The 21,914-nt window shown below is 39.2% G+C and overlaps 1 protein-coding gene across 30 annotated transcripts in view; it reads left to right on the top strand.

The window, feature by feature from the left end:
* Window positions 1–10,453: 10,453 nt before the first annotated feature.
* CADPS (calcium dependent secretion activator) overlaps window positions 10,454–21,914 on the top strand; it is a 473,884-nt gene continuing 462,423 nt past the window's right edge. For 8 of the 30 annotated variants that reach the window (XM_037040858.1, XM_037040848.1, XM_037040833.1 and 5 more), the window contains exon 1: window positions 10,755–12,093. In XM_037040858.1, coding sequence (XP_036896753.1) covers window positions 11,650–12,093 — 444 coding nt within the window. In that variant the 5' untranslated portion in view covers window positions 10,755–11,649. Of the gene's footprint in view, window positions 12,094–21,914 lie in introns of all 30 variants that reach the window. The other 22 variants (XM_037040852.1, XM_037040850.1, XM_037040851.1 and 19 more) reach the window with 8 other exon arrangements.

Raw genomic sequence — 21,914 nt, 5'->3', positions numbered from 1 at the left:
GCAGCAGAAAGAGAGAAGGAGCTCCTACCCTTTGCAACAGCATGGATGGAACTGGAAAGCATTATGCTGAGTGAAATAAACCAGGTGTTGAAAGACAAATACCATATGATCTCACCTTTAACAGGAAGCTAAACAACAAAACAAACAAGCAAGCAAAATAAAAACAAAGACACTGAAATAGAGAATAGGCTGACAGTAACCAGAGGGGATAAGGGAGGGAATTTCAGGGAAAAAAGTGGAAGGATTTACAGGAACTAGTATAAAGGACACATGGACAACAAGTAAGGGGGGTGGAAATGGGAGGGAGGTGGGGAGCACTGGGGGGTGGGCTGGGATGGGAGTAAAAGACAAAACTGTACTTGAATAATAATTAAATTTCAAATTTTTAAAAAAATAACAAAAAACAAAGAGAAGTCCTGTGCTATCCTGTTGTTGATAGAAGCTATATTCATCAGTATAGAGAATAAGAGATTATTGTGATGAAACTGAACAATTATGTTTTTCAGACCTTATTTCTTAATCTGTGGAATGTTCCTATGAAATCCCCATAATAAAGGAAACCTGGGACCTGAACTATTAAGCAACCTACTCATGACACATGTATTTATTACATAGTATGGCCAGGATCTGAATCCAGGTTACTATGATAAAATATTTGACTCATATCTAATGGGTGGCTTTTATAATGACTGAAATTCAAACTATAAGGAAGAAGTAATTTTAGAACTTCATTTGCCCTATGCTTTAGAACTTCATTCGCCCTGGGGTGTCTAAGTCAAATCACGATCATGAGGCACTTCTTAGAAAAAAAATGAGAGAAAAGTTATAAAGCCCTTAGTGTCTACATAGATTAAGCAAGCTCCTCATAAATTAACACTGTGTTCATCATTATTATCTCTGTTCATCATTATCTCTAGAACAATATTTATCATTATGATCATTACCATTATTCACCAAATAGGACAAATTTTAAAGGTTACTAATCTTAGGATTCTCTAAAGCTCACAGTAATATAAATTAAAAATCAAATAGCAAAGCAAGTTGTGAGTAGATTCAATTGCTCCAGGAAATTTCTACTTGATTTAACACTAGCTAAAGAGTCACAGAATCAGGATTTGATCCCAAGACGACCTGATTCCAGTACCTGAGCAGATTCTTTCATGTAACATTCTGCTTCACATAGTTCTCCCTACCCAGAAAATCTCTTTTGTTTTTCCCCTTTTAGTAAGCTATCACCTAACAACCTTTCTCGCAGTACCATAGGGACATATTTCAAAATAGGGGTTCTCTCCAGATCACCCTCTGATACATTTCCCATGTTTCGGACACACTGGACTACACATATAGCCCATTGTGAACTGTTCTTTTCTAGTTCCTTATACTATCTCATATCCCACTTCTAGATATTTCTCCTAGCTGATCCTGGAATACCTCAGGGCCTACAGCTCTATGCTTAGACCTACAGGACATTATCATTTGTCCTTTCTTGCCTATATTCCCAATAAGACTATGAACTCCTTAAAAGCAAAAAGCTTGGCTCATTCAACATCTAGCACAGACGCCAGTACATAACAGGGGTTCAATGTGTGTTTATTAAATCAATGAAATAATAAGCTCTAAGGTCAAGTTACTTAACCATCTTTAGAAGTTCCCATATAACTGCCACAAATGATAAAGATTATCAAAGACTCTGCTCACAAAATCTAACTTAAATGCCACATGATTCCAGTTACAACAGTCAAAATGCATTCACATTTCAATTAGCAGAATTGAAATGCTTTTGAGGTGCTGGAATGTACTTTCAGGGCTCACACAGAACTCTTGGCTCACTGTAAGATTTCACATATAATTCTTGTCATTTAGCATCCACAGGCTTGAAAATTGGCACATGCTGAAAGAAATCTCTGGGGTAAAAGAAAATCCTGATTTCCTGATATGTTCCAGCAGGGAGAGGACTGCAGTTTCATTTCCTGCCAATTTTAAAATTATGAATACTTTGGTGTGATTATAAGTAAGCAAGACAAGCCTACCAGGGAATCAAATAATCCAGAAAACATGAAAACATAGATTATTGTTTTCCTTCCCTTTTCCTCTCAAGTTGATTTGTTTTGCCTTTGCAAAGAAAACAAGGTCAGGTGGTCAGGATAATTACTTTAGGAAATTTAAACCTACAGAATCGTAGCAAAAGGAAATTCATTCTCTATTATTCAGTCACGTCATCCACATGCATTATTCTTCTCTGGTCTCCTTACAATTATGGACAAATTATTTGATTTTTGAAAAGATTTTAGTTATTTATTTTAGAAAGAGGGAAGGGCAGGAGAAAGAGAGCAAAACATCAATGGGCTGCCTCTTGCACATCCCCACCCAGGGACCTGGCCTGCAACCCACACATACGCCCTGACTGAGAATCAACTGGAAACCTTTTGCTTTTCCAGACAACACCCAACCCAATGAGTAACACTGGTCAGAGCATTTGATTGTTTTAAGCTCTCTACGTTATAAAAAATCACCTTGCTTGATCCCAAATACCTTTACAGATTAGGTAAATTATAAAAACCACCCCTTTGAAATATTCATAGTAAAATATAGACAGTATAAAGAATTCCTAATTCAGAAGGAAGAAAGCTTAGCTTTTATGGCATCTTTTTGTAGTAATCTACAACATGGGTTTTGTTATGTTAATGAAACAACTACTATTTGAGGACTCAATATATTTCCCTTTCATACAATAGCACTTTGAGAATCCAGACAAGATTAGGTTAGGGCAAGAATACCTTTCCTATTACCAATTTACAAGCAAACACACCAACATCCATCATAAGTTAGTTGAGTTACTGAAAGCTATAAACAAAGAAACCAAGATTATTGATGAACACACCATAAAACTTCATTTTACTCTAAAATCTCTGTTTTTGTTATTTGAATGTTATTGCTAAATATAAGATGAGAATATTTTCTTGTGTACTTCTCTTTAGTTCACAGACTTTCTTTTTTTTTTTTTAAAGATTTTATTTATTTATCTTTGAGGGGAAGGGAAGGAGAGAGAGAGAGAGAAACATCAATGTATGGTTGCCTATCATGCATCCCCTGCAGGGAACCGGGACCTGGCTTGCAACACAGGCATGTGCCCTGACTGGGAATCGAACTGCGATCTTGTGGTTCGCAGGCCCGTGCTCAATCCACTGAGCTACACCAGCCAGGGCCTAGTTCACAGACTTTCTGACTCACTGCTATCCATGATCAAACACAAATTTCACAACAGGTTTAATTGTATCTAGACTTCAATAAGTGTTCTATTTGGGACCTGCAAATAAGACTATAGGAAGGTGGGGAATCCTTTCGTTATGCAAATACAAGCTAGTGAAAGCTCTTTCAGAGAGTTACTTAGCTGATCCCTTGTGTGAAGTAATGTTTGAATGGCCTTTTCTTCTTTCTTCTTCCAGGAACATCAACCTCTGTATAAGTTTGGTTATAACATTCTTATGTCATGGACGTTTGTCAAATCAGTTCTTTTCCAGATGAATTTTGACAAAATACATAATGATAACTTCATGTATTTTCATAAGCTATCTCAAATAATGTTCTTTATTTAGGGAAGGAAGGTCAAGTTCTTGATAACAAAGAATTTTTACACAAGTTTCTCCAGTAGAACTTGTCCTCTCTGCCTCTCTGCAGAAGGCAAATGCTACATATATCTCTTCTTTTAGTGTTCCGATTCAGTAGGACACAAATTCATGTATAATGTTGATAATAGCTTCTATTTTCTTGAACTTGTGCCAGACATTGTACTAAGCATTTTAGATGGTACATGAATTTGATTCACCTTTATAAAAACCCTATGCATTATTGGTATTTCATTGCCAATTTCAAGTTTGAACTGAGAACCAAAGAATTAACTAACTTTTTCCAAGTCACACAGCTGTAGAATCAGAATTTGAACTGAAGTCTGTCTGATTCCAAAGGGACAACTCATATCCTTTATGCAAAATGAAGTGGTTTTGATTTTTGGCTTGAATATTTTTTTCTTTCTGGAAACAACTGAATGAATAAAACAGTATGTACTTAGACATGTTTTATCCAGTGAGTCATGTCTATAAGGGTAATAAAACAATATGCAAACAATGACAATAACAAGGGTAATTGACAGGACAAAACAATTATTTGACCTTGGGAATTAACAATAATTATGGAATATAAAGTTGATATTGGAATGTCAAAAATTGCCTTTATCACCTAGGTGCCAATTAACCTGGGAAAACAGAAGAAAAAGACTCACAACAGCCTACAATTTCTAGTATTCAACACTTTTTATCACCCAACTAAAAATGTCAACATAAAACTATAGACTCAGCTACCCTCAATAACCCTGAATAGATAATTGAGCCCACAATAAAGTTACTCCATGATTACATCATTCCTAGCCCCTGCGAAGTCACCAGAGACTACGCATATATATGGATGGAAAAATTATTACTGGGTTTTATGTGATTACTCAACTGATTGCCTGAAGGCATCATCACACACACACATAAGGTTTTCCTTTTTCTACAGATTTTCTGAAGTAATCAAATGGGTTATGGCCACTGCATGGCAAATGTGCTGTTTTAATGGCTGACTGTACAAATGACTTGATGACTCATGGGCAGCTCATTTTGTTTTTTCTGTATAAATAATAATGCAAGGAAAGTTGAGGCCTTATGATATCGGTCTAGCTTTTTGCAGTCTCTCTACAGTGAATTGACTTTCACTGTAGAATATTCTTTAAACATGTACTGCATTTCCTTTGATGAATTTGTTGAAGTGGAGATGGACTTTCACCAGTCCATGGAAAGTCTGCTTACTGGTTTCTACATGTAAACATTAAACCAGTATGCAAACTGCAAAACATGAAATAATGTTTTACAAGGAGAAGGTAGAAAGATGGCTCTATGGCAGTTGAATACACCGTTCCCCTTAGGGGCCTAGCCAACCCATCTCTCTGTACTATGTCCTTTTCCTTTATCAAACACACATCCTTGCACTGGTATGCCTTTTAAAAGTATGAGTGGACCAAGGTATCAGAGTGGACCAAGGGTAAAAAAAGGGTAGGTATTAAGTCTAAACTGAAGTAATACAATGCCCACTAATTTCAAGCCCTGTGCTATAGTTCTAATGTTGACCCTCTTGGCTATTGCAGGTGTTCAGTCTTAAGCTGCCTTTCTTTTAAGGGGCAAGAGGTTTCTCACTGGCCCCAGTTAACCATGTCTCCAACCCGCTCCACCAAAACAGGGCCTAGCCTTGTCATTTGAAAAAGTTCCATAGTAGTTAACTGCCACCTCCACTGCCATATCGAAAACTTCCCATTGGCGAGAGTTTATTCTAAGCACGAACATGCATTGTCTCCTTCAAAGATATTGCCAGAGTAGTGCCAAGAATTCTAGATAAGTACAACTGATAAAGAGAGATGCACTCTTGAGGAACAAGTACAGAGGTTTATCAGGATTCTTGGTTGTAAGACAATTAGGGCTCTGAGAGCCTGAGCCATTTGGTGAAAGGTGATATTTGAAAATTGCTTGTAGGGTAGCCATTTTCAACCTTTTTCATCTTTTGGCACACATAAACTAATTACTAAAATTGTATGGCACATCAAAAATATACTTTTTGTTGATCTGACAAAAATAGATATAATTTTGATTCATTCACACTGAACTATTATTGTGTTGGCGGTTGTCATTTTTTAATTTTTCAATCTAAGAAAAAATAGATCAGTGCCCTTGACTAAATAGTCATGTTTGCATGTTTTAAAAATTCTTGTGACATACCAGTGTGCCTCTTGTTGTACGCTGGTTGAAAACAGCTGTTGTCAGGAGAAAAGCAAACTTTTGTCTCTCTGAGAGCCTGTTGTGCTACCCTCTTCTGCCTTCTCCTTTAGAAGAAGGCACAGTAATCAGATTGGTCAGGTGATGTATGCCAGTTGGGTTATATTGATGAGTGGTTAGGTCACTGTGCAGTAAGGTACTCTGGCGCCTAGGTATATGTCTTCTGTTTCTTTTTTTCCATGAGGCTGGGGTGAGTTGATTCAAGGCCTGCAGTTCTGGGGCAGGCCCTTTTCTCTCTTTTTATAGGTGTGCCCAAGTGCACTAACTGTTATTTCAGTTTCCTGTACCCTACAACTGATAAAAAGGTGATAAAGTACCGAAAGATGAATTCTGGACAAGAAAGGCAGAGATTCTCTTAGATACAAAGCCTAAAATATATGAATTTTTCTCTATTAATCCCTAGCCCTGTTATCATCATAATGGCATTGTGTTTTAATCTGCAACTGTTCTTGTACATCTCTCAAGAGCCACAAGGGATGAAAGGATGACAATACAGAATTTACACTGGCTGAGATCAACCAAAACCCTATGATAATACATCCAAGGTTCTCATAGAAACACCTTGTTCCTCACCATAAATTGTTAGTACAACTTATAAATGAAAAATAACAGCATATCAATGCCTTCCAAAATATTCCTTTGGAATTGTCTTGGGCAGAAAGTTTTTATTGATGAAAGAAGCAAGAAAAGAGTAACCACATTCTTACAAACAGTGGGCTGGAATAGTGAACTCTACTAAGAGTCAGTGTCACCCCAAGAAGAAGGGAAAGAGGAAGAAATACACTTAAGAGCTGAGCCCAGGCTATAACCTGTGAAACTCCTTTTTGCTAGTCAGTTTGGTATTTAGGTGACTATATCTTGCTTAGAGCATTTTCCCCAATGTTTATACCTTTTGCCCCTGGCTCAGATGTTAGTATTCACCCTTGGTCAGGACCCATCATCACATTTTCACTTACTTTCCCTTCATTCATCAAGCTTTTCTTGACCTCTTTCTCCTACTCACTTTTTCTTCCAGAAAATTAAGTAAGACCCATGTTTTTTGAAGAATCTAAAATGAAAAAACTCTCCGTTTTTAATTCTACAAAACTGAAAACAAACTTGTTAGTATGAAATCCTGATTTCAATCATTCCCATTTATAATCTGCAAAAAGCCTCCCAGTCTAAAACCACTGTAGTTTGTGAAATATAATGGAGATAATCAACCCAGAAGATTATTTTGAGAAGGTGGAGATATAATAGTAGCAGCATTCCCCAGGTAAGCCAAACTGAGGAACTGGGCTAAGCAAAACATTTACCTAATGGCATGTGAGAATAACTATTTGGGTATACCTTTCAATGTATACCATATCTAGCGCCCCACTTTTACTAAAAGAAATTATGTCTGTCACAAATTTGATCATCCTTGTGAACAGTTGGTTTTCAGAATTCAAATTAAATATTTATTGTAAAACATGTTGTTTCGTTTTTTATTCTTTTTATCATCTTAACTAATCAGGTGGTTTTCTGAGACCAATTCCTGCAAGTAGCATTTTTATCATCTCACAAAGCATCCAAAAGATGGTGTTTCTGTGTAACTTGATTGTATTATTTTTAGTCTTATGATTATACTTTAATTCCATCCTAACCCAATTCATTTCGCTTTAGCAAGAATCATTGGATGATAAGAACTAATGATGAAGAGAAGATTTCTCAAACAAAATAAACTATTTTTTAAGTCCCTGAAAATACTATCTAAAACAAGGCAGGGATCAATTAAATAAATAAACAAATATTATTTCATTCAAGCATCTATTTCTGGATTGTTTGATTTTTTTGATGTTGTTTTCCCTTCCAATTACTTGTATTCATTTATTTATTTATTTATTTATTTATTTATTTATATTTTTTATTCTTAAGAGAGAAGAGGGGGGAGGGAGAGAGAGGGAGAGAAATATCAATGTGAGAAAGAAATATCAATTGGTTGCTTCCTATTCACACCCTGACTGGGAACCAAACCTGCTACCCACACATGTGCCCTGACTGGGAATCGAACCCATGACCTTTTGCTTTGTGGAACCAGCTGAGCTACACTGACCAGTGCTGTGTCCAATTTTTGGTCACCTCATTTATTACAAGTCCATCTCCTACTAGTTGAAAAATGTTTAAGCCTATAAAACCTGTTGTGACGTACTTTTAATATAACATCTAATTTAATGTTCATGTCATTCCACATTGAGTGTTATTATCCTTCATTTTACATATGAGGAAACTGAGTCTAAGTCATTAAATAATTTACTCAAAATAACTCTGCTATTGGGGTTGAGATGCCAAACATTTAACTTGATATAGGCATATTGCTAGGTTCAATTTAACCATTTTGGTACTTGTGAGCTGTGCTTCAAATTAAAAATAAAATATTAATTGGATGAGATGACTATATCTAGATAATGTAAACTTTATTGTGAGATAAAAATTTTCACTTGGCAAAACTCTTTTAGTAACAAACACACAAAAACATTAAAATAAGCATTAAATTCAGTTTTATTAATTGAAACATGTTATACAAATTACATAAAGATGTGATTGTTGCCCTGGCTGGACTGGCTGAGTGGATTGAGCACCAGCCTGTGAACCAAAGGGTCACTGGTTTGATTCCTGGTATAGGGCACATGCCTGGGTTGCGGGGCAGGCCATGGTAGGGGGCACAGGAGATGCAACCACACATTGATGTTTCTGTCCCTCTCTTTCTTCCTCCCTTTCCCTCTCTAAAAATGAATAGGTAATTAAAATCTTTAAAAATCCAACAAAAGAGATGTGATCATTTTTCACCAAAATGTCTATCAATAGTCAACAAATTAGACATTCCTTCATACCATGGCCTTTTAAACAATCACAGCAACCACTTTAGAGGAGAATTGAGATAATTTAGATAGATTAGAAAACTCTGCTTTAATATCTCAATCATTTCCATTTTAAAAAATTAATGTTATAACTTCAACTTTCATGATATAGTTTCTATATGGCTGACTAAAATTTATCCCATCACCCTGAGGTTATTTAAGTTACTCTAAGCAGAACTGGAGGAGGTGGGGGGCAGACATGCAAGCACATAAAAGAGCTTATTTGAGGATATAGATACTTATATGTATGGGAATCTATTGTAGAAATGTGTCTTTCTAAAATAAGAATATGTTAACAAAAGTTAGATGTTAAGAGCTTTTAGATGTGTTCTGGGTCATCTTCTTTCTGCTTATCAACATTTGAATCTAGGAAAGCCATAACTAAGGAGTCCTGCTTGGCATACCTGATCTTCAGTAGTAACAAAGAGTTTTGATATCTCCAAGGACATTGAATTTACTTTCAGCTAAGGTAAAAAAATATCTTAACAAAACCTTAATATAGCAACTGAGAAGTTCCAAGTGGTTCTGAAGACAGAATTCATGGTCACTCTACCAATGTCTAATACTTGGATGACTAAGATTGCTTAAAGAAGAAATATTTAATTAGGAAATGGCCTTTGTCTGGCCTTCAAGGGCACCCCTTCCACAAATCATTACATGCTCCTCAGCTAACTAAGCCCATTCCTTTGTGTCCTAAACATGATCCCTCCTTTTGGCCAAATGGGTTATTATTTCAGCTCTTTTCCCCCTCCTCATTGCCTCCTTTTCCATAACACTTTGTACTTCATTTGGTCTCTTGTTCTATCACTAGGCTTTGCAAATCACTTTTTCCATTTGCAGTATCTTCCTGTTGCACCATCCATGCACATGTCTCCTTCCTTTAATATTTAACTCTCTTCTTTGAGAATTATATGATTCTCTTCTATTCTCAGTTGCTTCATCCATGCAAGCTTTTAGCAGTGTACTTACTTGGATTTGTTTGCATGTTGCCCTGAAATAAGTGCTCTCAGTCTTTTTCACATGTTTATGTTGTATTTCCCCAAAAAAGATTATAGACTCTTCAAGAGAATGCCTTCTAAAAATTCCATCCACCCTAACTACCTAGAACAATGTTCACTACATAAAAATGAACTGAATAAAAGTGGTTACTTGATTGTTTGGCCAGTGATATTTTCTTTTTGTAACAATTTCCACATCACTGCATTATTTATTTTAAATAGATACAGAATGAGTGATGGCCACAGAAATTATGCCCCTGAAGTGAGTATGGTGGTAAACTCAAATACATTAGCTAATTCAAAAAGGTTGGTTAGAGTTAATGTGAAGCTAGATACGGTTTTGAGTTTATTTTTAGTTCTCAAAGAGACTAAATAGGAAACTTCACTTGAGTATCAAAGCCTACAATAAACTAGTAAGTCTGAAAACACATGAAGACAGATATGGTGTAAACTTTAAATTCCTGTTACCCATTTACAACAACTTCCATGAGTATCTACGTGTAATTATTAGAGCACCATAAAATGCATAAATATAGGAAATGAGGTGGCCTGCAGATTAGTCTCTAGATACCCTAGGATACAAGGATAGAGGTTGTTGGTTTGTTTTCTATCTGTAGGTCGCTGATTAGATTCAGCACGCTGGCCAGCTCCGCCGTCTGCCGATTTATTGGCCTCAGTGAAAGGAGCAGGGGGAGGAAGTCACCATCTGCAGCTTTTGAATTCATAGATAACTGAGAGGCAGGGATGGATGAGGCGGTGAGACCGTCATCGCATTTAGATGTTGATGTCGCCGAGTCCTTGGGGTGTCTTTGATCTCGGGGTCCCCACTCTTCCACCCAGATCATCCAGTGAGCCAGAATGGAAAGGGCTGAGCAACCAGAAACCCTTCTGTTTTTCTGGTAGGCTCACCATGGCAGAAAGTGTTCCCAAGTCTTCGGAATTGAAGGATATTCATCCTAGTTTATGCAGTGAAGGCAAGGGCGGGGATCCTACTTAAATTAGTTGAGCTGCAGGGTAGATACACAAATCCACTCTAAATCTGATTCACTTTTATTTTAATGAGTGTGGGCGTATGCAAATTGCAAGAATCAGAGTTTACACAAGTGGGACAAACACGCTGCCCAGCCACACAGCTCCCACAGCTGAGGTGTGAAGCGGGTTGGGGAAGCGAGATAGATTCTTTACCGTATATGGGATCTCGCCGACATTGTCTTAGTGAGACCTCTGCATATACCGACTTTGCTAACAAGTCAGCACTGGTTTGTGTATTTCTCTTCCTCCCCTCAAGAACTTTTTATTTACGGGAAGGGGAAAGAGGTCGGGGCAGTTAGCGCTGAGGATGAAGGAGGAAATTATCCACAAAGGGGAGGGAGTGAGGAGGGTAGGAAAGCATTAAGGTCAGTACTGAAGCTTCGAGACTGGGGACGCTCGCATTCTCCCTCCTCTAGCTCTCTGAAAGCACCCTTTACGCCACGGACACGGGAGAGTTAAGCCAATAAACACGTAAGCGCCGCTCCCTCCCCAATCGGCAAGATGCCTCTCCGGCTCTTGGCTGCATCGACAGCTTGCAACACTCGGCATCTTTTCTGGAGGCACCTCCTTCAGCGGCTGCAGATGGCATCCGGCTGCAGGCTCCAGGCTTGCAACTGACTCTCCCCCTTGCCCACCTCGGGTCCACGGACGCACCTCTCCCTTCCCCTCCTCCCCTCGCGCTCCTGGGTCTGAGGCCAGCTCCGGATCGCCCGGTGCAGAAAGCAGTCGCGGCGGCCGAGGCTGAGCTGTAGGGCGCTAGCTCCCGGATTTAGGGGAGAAGCGCCCTCCGGGAGAGCCGATCCCCAGCTGCCTCCAGCGCCGCCCATATTTTGTAGCCCAAGCCGGGGTCTCCAGAGACTCCCCTCCCCGGGCGCCACCATGCTGGACCCTTCGTCCAGCGAAGAGGAATCGGATGAGATCGTGGAGGAGGAGAGCGGCAAGGAGGTGCTCGGCTCGGCAGCGTCCAGCACGCGCCTGTCCCCTAGCCGCACCAGCGAGGGCTCCGGCGGCAGCGCCGGGCTGGGGGGCGGCGGCGGCACAGGCGCCGGGGCCGGAGTGGGTGCCGGCGGCGGCGGGGGCAGCGGCGCAAGCAGCGGCGGCGGGGCCGGGGGGCTGCAGCCCAGCAGCCGTGCGGGGGGCGGCCGGCCCTCCAGCCCCAGCCCGTCGGTGGTGAGCGAGAAGGAGAAGGAGGAATTGGAGCGGCTGCAGAAGGAGGAGGAGGAGAGGAAGAAGAGGTTGCAGCTCTATGTGTTCGTGATGCGCTGCATTGCCTATCCCTTCAACGCCAAGCAGCCCACCGATATGGCTCGCCGGCAACAGAAGGTAAATACCCCTGGGAGGCCCTGGCGGCCGCTCCGGGAAGTCGCCGGGCGGGCGGGGCGAACAATGGGAGCTGGCGGCGCAGCAGGCGTGGAGAAAGAAGCAGGTGGAGACCGCGCCCTGTGGAAGGGCTGCAAGGCACTCTCTCCACAGCCCGGACCCGTGAGAGGGGCAGGGGGCGCGGTGCCGGGCTCCGGGCCTCCTTGAGAGCGCGGGAATACGAGCCTGGCAGGTCCGGCTCAGTGGTCCGGGGGGCTCTGGGAGTGACTTGCAGTCTGCGGCGCCCACAGGCCTTACAGGCTTACACAGCTCCTGGTACTTTCCAGCGGCGAGCGGCTGCACCCAGCTCCGGGCCCGCCCTCCTCCGCGTGTGCTCGCAGGGTGGGAGCACTCGGCAGGTGGGGGCGCCGGTGTGGAGCGCAAAGAGCGCCTCGGAGCAGCGCTGGTCTCACCCGAGCTGGAAGCCACCGACCGGCCAGGCGGGAGAAATCACGCCCGGACCGAGAAGCTTCCAATCTCTCTGCAAAGGGCATCTTCCTCCCTTGCCAGGGTCAGCTAACCACTGACCTGTGTCGCCTAAGGGTCCTGGGGCACCGCTTCCCTTGGGCCCGGACTCCCTCCAGTACCCACTCTCCTTACTCACTGACCCCAGAGCAGGGCCATCCCCTCTGATCCTCCTGCCTGGGTCAGACCCTCTACCTTCCTCTCTTTGACCCTCCTTTCTTTCCAAGGTGACTTCGCCGCCACCTTCTGGTTCTGCGAGGCCCTCAAAGGCCTGCCACTGCTAGCTCAATAAAGTGCAGCTGCAAAAAAGCCTCGCAATTAGAAGCATCAGACGCTTTTTGTGTCTGGAGCTGAGGCGGCTGCGGACCGCCTTTGATGTGAAAACAAGAGCCTGTTTCTATCAGCTATTCTCCAGCCTAAGAAAGGAGCGGGGCGGGGACTGCTGGATGTGGGGCGTTGGCGTGGGACCGGAAGGGAAGGGATCAGTACTCACGTGAAATCAGTGAAGAAAGTCAGAATCTGTTGTCCTCTAAGTGAATTTGCAGCGCTTGAGCTACCAGAAAAGCCAGTGAAGGCCCCACGGGCGGTGTGTGAAGCCAACTCTAACCCCATCAAGGTTGTGAGACCAATTTCTTAAAATAGTGAATTTACGTTTGGTGCCAGTTAAAACTGAATTTTACCTTGTAGTAAAGACTGGGGTTTTCCTGCATTTATCTACCCTTATCGTGAGTGAGCACAGATTTTTCTGTTTGTTTTGCTTTATATATGTATACACACCAGCCAGCATTGATAATTTATGTCAGCTATTACCGGCTTGGCTATCAGTTTTACTAAAAATAAAACTCATTTCCTGGTTGAGAAAGAGCAGGTGAGCTCCAGCCTCCATTCTCAACCCCCGCCCCCACCAGTAGCCTTTTGCTTTTTCAGCCTGTATTTTGGACTACCATAGAGCAAAGGTATACTCAGAACAGTAAAAGTTTTTTGGGTATTCTTTTAAGATTGGGTGCTGGGTCCACACACATGGCTGATATTTCAGGTTTCAGCTTGAAATTATTGTGTCTTTATAGCAGGGGAAATTCCATCTTTAAAAACTATCCTGTTAGTAAGACCACCATCCAAAGATGTCCTAGTTCTTTGGCAATGAAAACTGTTGTGATTTAAAGAAAAAATGAGAAACAAACTTCCCTTTATCAGTCAAAAGACTCTAGAGCTCTGTCATTTAAATAGACACGTGCAACCAGCACTAGAATGCAAGAAATCCATTCTCACAGAGAGCCAGCTTTCTAAACTACCTTTAGCTACCTGAGAAAGATTATCAAGAGGCTAAATTTTTCTGGTCTGCTCATACGTTTTACCTGAATCCATTCAAAGCTGTGCTTTTGATGGGCAAGTGGGTTTTGTTTTTACACATGACCTTATGTGTAAATCCACAGGACAGATTGATAACACTATCATGTGGTCAAACTATTTTTTAGTTATTGCAGCAGAACAAAACTTTTTCATTGTTCTATCTAAAAGTTTTTGGTGTTTTTCTGAAATAGGATGTTTTTCTACTTCTCTCATAGAGAGCTTGGAACGTTTTCTTAAAAAAAACAAAAACAAAAAATGAGCCATCATTGAAAGTGACTAAAAAGTTTGCATGTCACTGTGGTAAAATTTAAAGCCAACAAATAAGATTAATGAACTAAAATTAGTCTTGGAGCAATATAAACAGGTTGTAAACTAAACATGACCCTGCAGTAGGCTGGAAATGGATGAACTAGAAAAAAACTATACAAAATGATGTAGAGAAAGAAGAAAAGAGTGACATGGAAGGAAAGAAAGAAAGCTGCCTATGAAAAAAAGAATTACTAAACTGGCAAAAAGAAAAGATCATATTGTCAAATCATCACACTATGTGTCTTCAACTTAGACCATGCTGTACATTAATTATATCTCAGTAAAGCTGGGGATAAAATATAAGAACATGTAATACTGCACATGATACACATTATGAAACCTAATAGTCTATATTCATAATACTGGCAACCATTTGTCAAGTACCTACTATGTGCAAGGCACTTCACTTAGATCAATTTTTTTAAATAGACTTTATTTTTAGAAGTTTTAGATTTACTAAAAAATTGAGAAAATAGTACAAAAAATTTCCATATACCCCTCACTGACTTTTCCCCCATTATTGATATCTTACTGTAAGATATAGTACATCTGCTACAATTTAAGAACCCATATTGATACATTATTACTAATTAAAATATATAGTTTTTTCAGATGTCCTTAGTTTTTACCTAAATTCATTTTTCTGTGCTTAGATCATTTTAATTTCTCCTAACAACCCTAACAGTGTAGGAATTACCATCCTCATTTTTAGAAGAGAAAACTGAGATTCAGAGAGGTTTTGTGTTTTGTTAAGAGTGAAGATTGAGGCATGGGCATTCTAATTCCAAACCCTACATTTTTAATAGGCAATACTGGCCAGAAATACACTAAAGTGAAAAACAGAACCCTAACATCCTTACAACGTGTCAAGTGTAGTACTTCTTAACAAGAGTTATTTCTATTTGCGTTGAGAGGAGGCTACACCTCTCTCTTAGGGCACCTGTAAAATGCACTGGTCCCTTCTGGTCCTGTGGGGCTGATGTTCCTAGGACCCCAGTGGATGCCTGAAACTGTAGATAGTACCAAACCCTAAATGTGCTATGTTTTTCCTATACGTACATACCTATGATAACATTTAATTTATATATTCGGCACAATAAGGGATTGACAACAATAAATAATAATAAAGTAGAACAGTTTAACAAGGTACTATAATAGAAGTTATATGAATGGATTTAGGGTCATTATTAAGTAAAATAAATGTTACTTGCACACAAACACTGTGCTAACATGACTGTCAATTTGCTAGCCCAGATGGCTACTAAATGACTAAAGGAGAGTGGCATGCAGTGTTGATATGATGGACAGAGTTGGCTGATTCACCTCCTAGGTGGGATGGCCATGGGGTGGCATGAGATTTCATCATGCTACTCTGAAAGGTGTGTAATTTAAAACTTATGAATTATTTATTTCTGGGATTTTCCATTTCATATTTTTGGATCATGATTGACTACCAGTAACTGAAACCATGGATAAAGGGGAACTGCTGTAGCCAACACAAGCAAAATATACATTTAGGTACTAACCTCATCAACAGTATGAAGGAAGGATGTGAGCTGTTAGGTGATCAATATGAGCACCAGACTGTTGTCAGTCTTTCTATATGGTTCAAGCTGAAAACAAAAATAGTATTTTAGCTCAGGATAACAACTGGAAAGGAGCAGAGAGTGAAGGTGCCATTGCTGAATAATTCTGATAATTATTTTGGTTTCACTTTACTGGGAAAAAGAGTGCCTGGGCATTCCAACAATTTTCCCAGTTAAAATGAGACTTTAAACAGACTATGTGAAAACATAGTTCATCATTTATAGGTATATTTTTTTTAAAAATTTTTTAAGGATTTTATTTATTTATCTTTAGAGGGGAAGGGAAGGAGAGAAGTATCAATGTATGGTTGCCTCTTGTGAGCCCCCCGCTGGGAACTGGCCTGCAACCCAGGCATGTGCCCTGACCGGAAACGAACCGTGATCGTGTGGTTCTCAGGCCCGCGCTCAATCCACTGAGCCACACCAGCCAGGGCTATAGGTATATTTTTTATACTACTGTGAATCTAAATATAATGTACTTGTAATGATAATTTTGATCAAAATAAAAATCTGGCCATCCCACTGTCATGATGTATGTTTCAGCAGCTCATAAATGACAATTTGAAAACAGTTCTGTGTTTTTTATTTTTCTTTTTGTCAGAATGGTAGAGTGAATACCTAGAAGTTGGCATGGCAAAGCTATACCATATGTTTCTAAATTATGTAGTAACGGTGATGGGTGGCTGCCTCATGTGAACTAGCTACTTATAGATGTTACTGAGGGAATGTAAAAGCAGGAATTGTAAACACGTGTGCAAGGTTTAGATTGGCATAACCAAATATTAAAAAGTGGCTAGGAATTATTTATAATGTCTGGATTACTAATGTCCAAAATGGATACTGTGTGCATGAATAGGTTTGTGTGAATGTGTGCCTATGTGTATACATTTGTATATGATGAGGGAAATGAGCAATCCTAAAATTGTGTCTATTCCATATGAACTCCCATTTCATTCAGGAGATCTTTAGACCAATGAGTTGTAAATGCAAGCTACTTACTTCTATGCAATTCAGCTTATATGCTGCCATGAAAATATGGCTAACATTGAATCACTGTTAGCCATAGAAATTGTCTTTATCCATTTACTTATTTGCCTCTGTTAGATAGTAATGGCTCAAAAGCCTATACCTTTCATAAAATTTAAGATCTACTGCTAGATAACTATGTATTTATATGAGTGTGCGTATTTTAAATCAATACTAGTGATTCATTCATTCATCTATGGTTTGAGGCATTTGGGTTAGCTCTACTACTCAAAATTCTTAAGAGTTGCTTTGTCAGTCCAATATATGATTTGCATTTCAGAAAACAAATATGTTAACCTTTGAAAGAACTAAATGGTTATTAAACAAAATTCCTTTTTAAAGGATTGTATGTTTATCTCTTCATCAAGGAAAAATGCATTCTTTAAATATGCTTTTTTTTGGCATCACCACCCCACACACCTCCTTGGTGCAGTGGGCAGGAACCATTACACACTGGGCCTGACAGAGACATTCTGAAGATGTGAAACATGGAAGATGTAATAACAGAGGTTCTTGCCTCATTACACACTTGGAATAGACTTATGTTTCTCTGAAATTGGACTGAAGAACAAAAAAATTAAGTATTTCATCCCAGAACTGTACTGTTTAAATTGGTAGAAGTCAAATGATTCAAAGATTTTCCCCTACAAAAGCAAATGTAATATACAATAGCAAGTTATACATTAAAATATAATCAGTATCTTTTATTTGGGACCAGATGTCTACATCTGAAGAGATAGGGAGAGTTCTACTAACTTCAGAGATGTTCCGAAGTGATGTTCAGAGATCATCTGAAGTGATCGGGAGAGTTCTACTAACTTAGAGCTAAGTTTGTTAATTTTTTAAATATTTTATTTTTTAAATATTTATTTATTTATCTTTAGAGGGGAAGGGAAGGAGAGAGGAAGAGAAACATCGATGTATGGTTGCTTCTCGTGCATCCCCTGCCGGGAACTGGCCTGCAACCCAGGCATGTGCCCTGACTGGGAATCGAACCGCGATCGTCTGTAAATATTTTATAATTTTATTTTAGAGAGAGGGGAAGGGAGGGAGGGAGAGAAACATTGATGTATGAGGGAAATTGAGGGAAACATTGATGTGTGAGGGAAGCAACCATCAATTGGTTGCTTCTTGCAAATCCTGACTGGGGAACCTAGCCCCCAACCTAGGCATGTGCCCTGACTGGGAATCAAACCAGTGACCTTTCTGTCTGTGGCATGAGGCCCGACCCACTGAACTATACCAGTAAGAGCATAACTAGGTTTTAAATAAGTGATTAGTTACTCTTTGCACCAAGCACTCTCTAGGCTTGGTAGCTGAATCAGAAGATACCTGTGAGATATGAACCTGAATTGGGGAGCTATATTCTACCTTGGAAATTAACACATATACATGTAAAATAAGTTGAGAATAAGAAAGTGTTTAAGTATAAGATGATGGTTACAATGCAGTCATCTGGAGAGAGTGTGTATACATGCACACACACAGGAATGGATTTAATATGAAAAATATTCATTGAGGAAGTTACTGTATTTGGGGGACTCTAAGAGGCACCAGACCATAAGATGCACCTAGGTTTTAGAGGAGGAAAATGGGGAAAAAAATTGAAGCAAAAAATGTGGTAAAATATTGAATAACCTGTGACCCTGCTCTACCACTGCCCCCCCACCCCGGCAGCAAGCCAGGTAAGCTACATTTGGACTATAGGATGCACCCCATCTTCCTCCCAGATTTGGGGAAAAAGTGTGTCTTATAGTCTGAAAAATACTGTAGATCTTAAAAAATTTCTATGACTTATAAGCATAAAGAAAGACAGATGTTCCAGTCTGGAGAAGAACATGAAAGAGCAGAAATATGAAAGGAGTTGTTGCTTGTGGGTTTACTAGTAGTTTGATTCTTTTGGTTTCAAGTGGCAGAAACCTTAACTCAGGTGGTTAAATCAAGAAGAAAATAATGGGAAGGGGACAGACTTATTAATGCATGTAATTGAAAAATCCTGTAAAGAGGTGACTGCATGAATGGCTGAATCTAGGAATTCAAATTACTTCCTCAACAGAATGAAAAAAGCTGACCGATGATGGAAAAGGTTGTATATTCAAACCTGTGTTTGAGTTCAATCTCTACAACTTGATTGTAGGCAAGTCATCTGTCTCAGTGATCATTTGACATGTGGAGATAGGGAATAGGGAAGTTTGACATTCTCCAGTGTTCCCTCTCAATCTAATAGTTGATTGTTTTTTTCTGGACAATGAGGTTTCTTATTACCAAGACTTATAATTTCATTCAAACCTAGTATTTAGTATGTTTTTGCACTACAATATAAAGTAGTGTTTTCAAATAATCTGAGGTGGTTCAAAGTGAAGTTATAGTTCACTTTATCCAATACCTGAATTTTCAGACAAGGAGGTGAGATCATAAGAGGCTACAAGACTACAGACTACAAAAGAGGTTATAAGCTATGCCCTGTGGGCTGAAAGTGACCCACGAAGAAATGTGGTTTTTCTACAGTGAATTTTTCAATTTATAAAGTTAGTTCTTGGAATTTAAAACTATTCAGATATTTCACCTTAAAAAATCTGCATTTCTGGCTACTCTTACAATCAGAAGATGTCACAAAGCTGGGCCTAATATTTTACAAGTTTGCAAAAAGCAATAGAAGACTACCAAGCCATCAGTTAAATAATGAATTATTAATTGCTTTTAATTAAAACTATGCTTGTTCTAAGAGGGAAACCATATATATGTGTATCTAGATAGTAGGACTATCTGGTTCTTGCCAACACCATCTCTTCTTGCCACTGAGGAGCAGTTACTGATGGTCTGACCTTGACCTCTATAAGGCATCCAACCCCCCTGGGAATTTAGAACTCTGTTCCCTGTTTCTGGCAACAGTTTCTACATTAGGATCAGATTTATCATTTCTGCAGAATTAGAGGGCTTATGATCAGAATTACTTTGTTATTTTTTCATTTGTCAGTCCAAGCATATAATAGAACTACTTCTCTGTCATTAGTAGGTAAAGAAAGGACAATGAGGTTAGTCAATGGTTTGAAATTTGGTCAGTATTTTTGACAGATGATGGACAGTAAAGAATAGTAGTTAAAAGCATAGACTCTGACACTTTATTGCCTGGGCTTGCTTTTTGGCTATACCCCTAACTGGCTGTGTGATACTGGACCACTTACTTAACATCTCTGAGTGTCAGTTTACTCATCAATTAAATGGGCATAATAGTGGTATCTTCATCATCGGGTACTTGTGAAAATTATGTAAGACAATACAGTAAAGCTCTTACAGTAATGCCTGGCATGTGGTGTTACATGATATTGCTAAGTTGGTATGTACAATGTTTTATTTTTATTGGTGCAAGAACTTAAAAGTTAGTATGTGTGAAGTACTGACCATAGCAAGCCTTGTTTTTATGGCTATTATCATTGCAATCATCATAATTAGTGACATGATAAACAGACCTACCAGGCAGTGGTTATGATTACAGTATTGTCTCTAAAACAGATGAGGTAGAAGGCACAATGTATCCCTAATCCTCTTTTGTTGAGGCACTTTACTAACTCTGGTTCAAATTCCTGGTCAGTTTTGAGCCCTGGTGGCTATGTGACCTTGGAAATATTATCCAATCTCTTTAAGTCTTGGATTCCTCATTTGTAAAATGGGAGGAAATAATATTGAGGATTATAAGAAAAAAAGCATGATAAATACTTAACAAGTTCTTAATATGGGGTAAATATTATCAGTAACAGTTTAAATAGTATTCTTGCATTTTTGTCCACCAAATGCCCCTTGCTATTTTATACTATAATACCTTTTCTCATGCTGTTCCTTGTTTTAGAACATCTTTCTCACCTCTTTCACCTTATTTGCTCTTGTTTGTCCTTTAATTAACTCAGGCGTTATCTTCTTCAAGAAATCTTACCCAAAACTTTATACTGAGCTGAATGCCCTCATTAACTTCCCAGTCTATGCTCATGTTACCTCCTGCACATTATATTTAAATTTATTTCTGTGTGGGTGCATCTTTCCTATTAGACTGTAAGAACCACAAAGACAGAAACCATGCTTTACTCTATTTTAAGTCCTCATCTCCTCAAATAGTACCTGGCACAAAGTAGGTGCTTGTAAACATTCTGACTGTTTAAATTCTGCATTGATGCTTTACTTCCCAACTGTTGAGATTCTAGGAGAGGAAGTGAAGTAGTCTTAAATACAGTCTGACTCTATTATAGAAATACAACATCATAACTTTTTTAAATTTTTAAAAATATTTTATTTATTTATTTATCTTTAGAGGGGAAGAGAAGGAGAGAAATATCAATATATGGTTGCCTATTGTGAGTCCCCTGCCGGGATCTGGCCTGCAACCCAGGCATGTGCCCTGACTGGGAATCGAACCGCAATCGTGTGGTTTGCAGGCCCACGCTCAATCCACTGAGCTACACAAGCCAGGGCTCATCATAACTTTTTAAAAAAGCTTCTCAGTAGAAAACATGAAAGGTAAGCTACCAGATGATTTCAAAATTATTTATGTTGCAGAAACATGCCATCAATTATTTCCCAACTTAGCTTGTTTATACCAACAACTGATACATTTCTAGATTGATTACGAAATCTTCTTTTATTTTATGTTCTTTTTTACTTTTTTAAAAAAAATTGTTGTTCAGTTCTAGTTGTCCCCATTTTCCCCCCATTACTTGCCCCTGCCCTACCCCACCCCCAGCTCCCACATTTAATCTCCCATTTTTCTTTGTCCATGGATCCTTTATACATGTTCTTTAACAACCCCTTCTCCTTCTTTTCCCTGTTATCCCACTCCCCTTCTGTTACTGTCAGTTTGTTCTTTATTTCCATGTCTTTGATTCTATTTTGCTCACTTATTTGTTTTGTTTATTAGGTTCCACTTGTAGGAGAGATCATACGGTATTTGTCTTTCAGCATCTGGCTTATTTAAAAACCATAGCAATTATTAATTTCTTGCAGTGGTTGAATCCCAGGTGAGTTTGAATCACTAAAGTGAAAGTTTAAGTGGCCAACATT

The sequence above is a fragment of the Sturnira hondurensis genome, unplaced genomic scaffold, assembly GCF_014824575.4.
Source record: "Sturnira hondurensis isolate 20B ecotype Veracruz unplaced genomic scaffold, ASM1482457v3 Scaffold0002840, whole genome shotgun sequence".
Taxonomy (NCBI): Eukaryota; Metazoa; Chordata; class Mammalia; order Chiroptera; family Phyllostomidae; genus Sturnira; species Sturnira hondurensis.
Note: the sequence above shows the minus strand (reverse complement) of the source record. Positions and strands in the feature narration are given on the sequence as shown.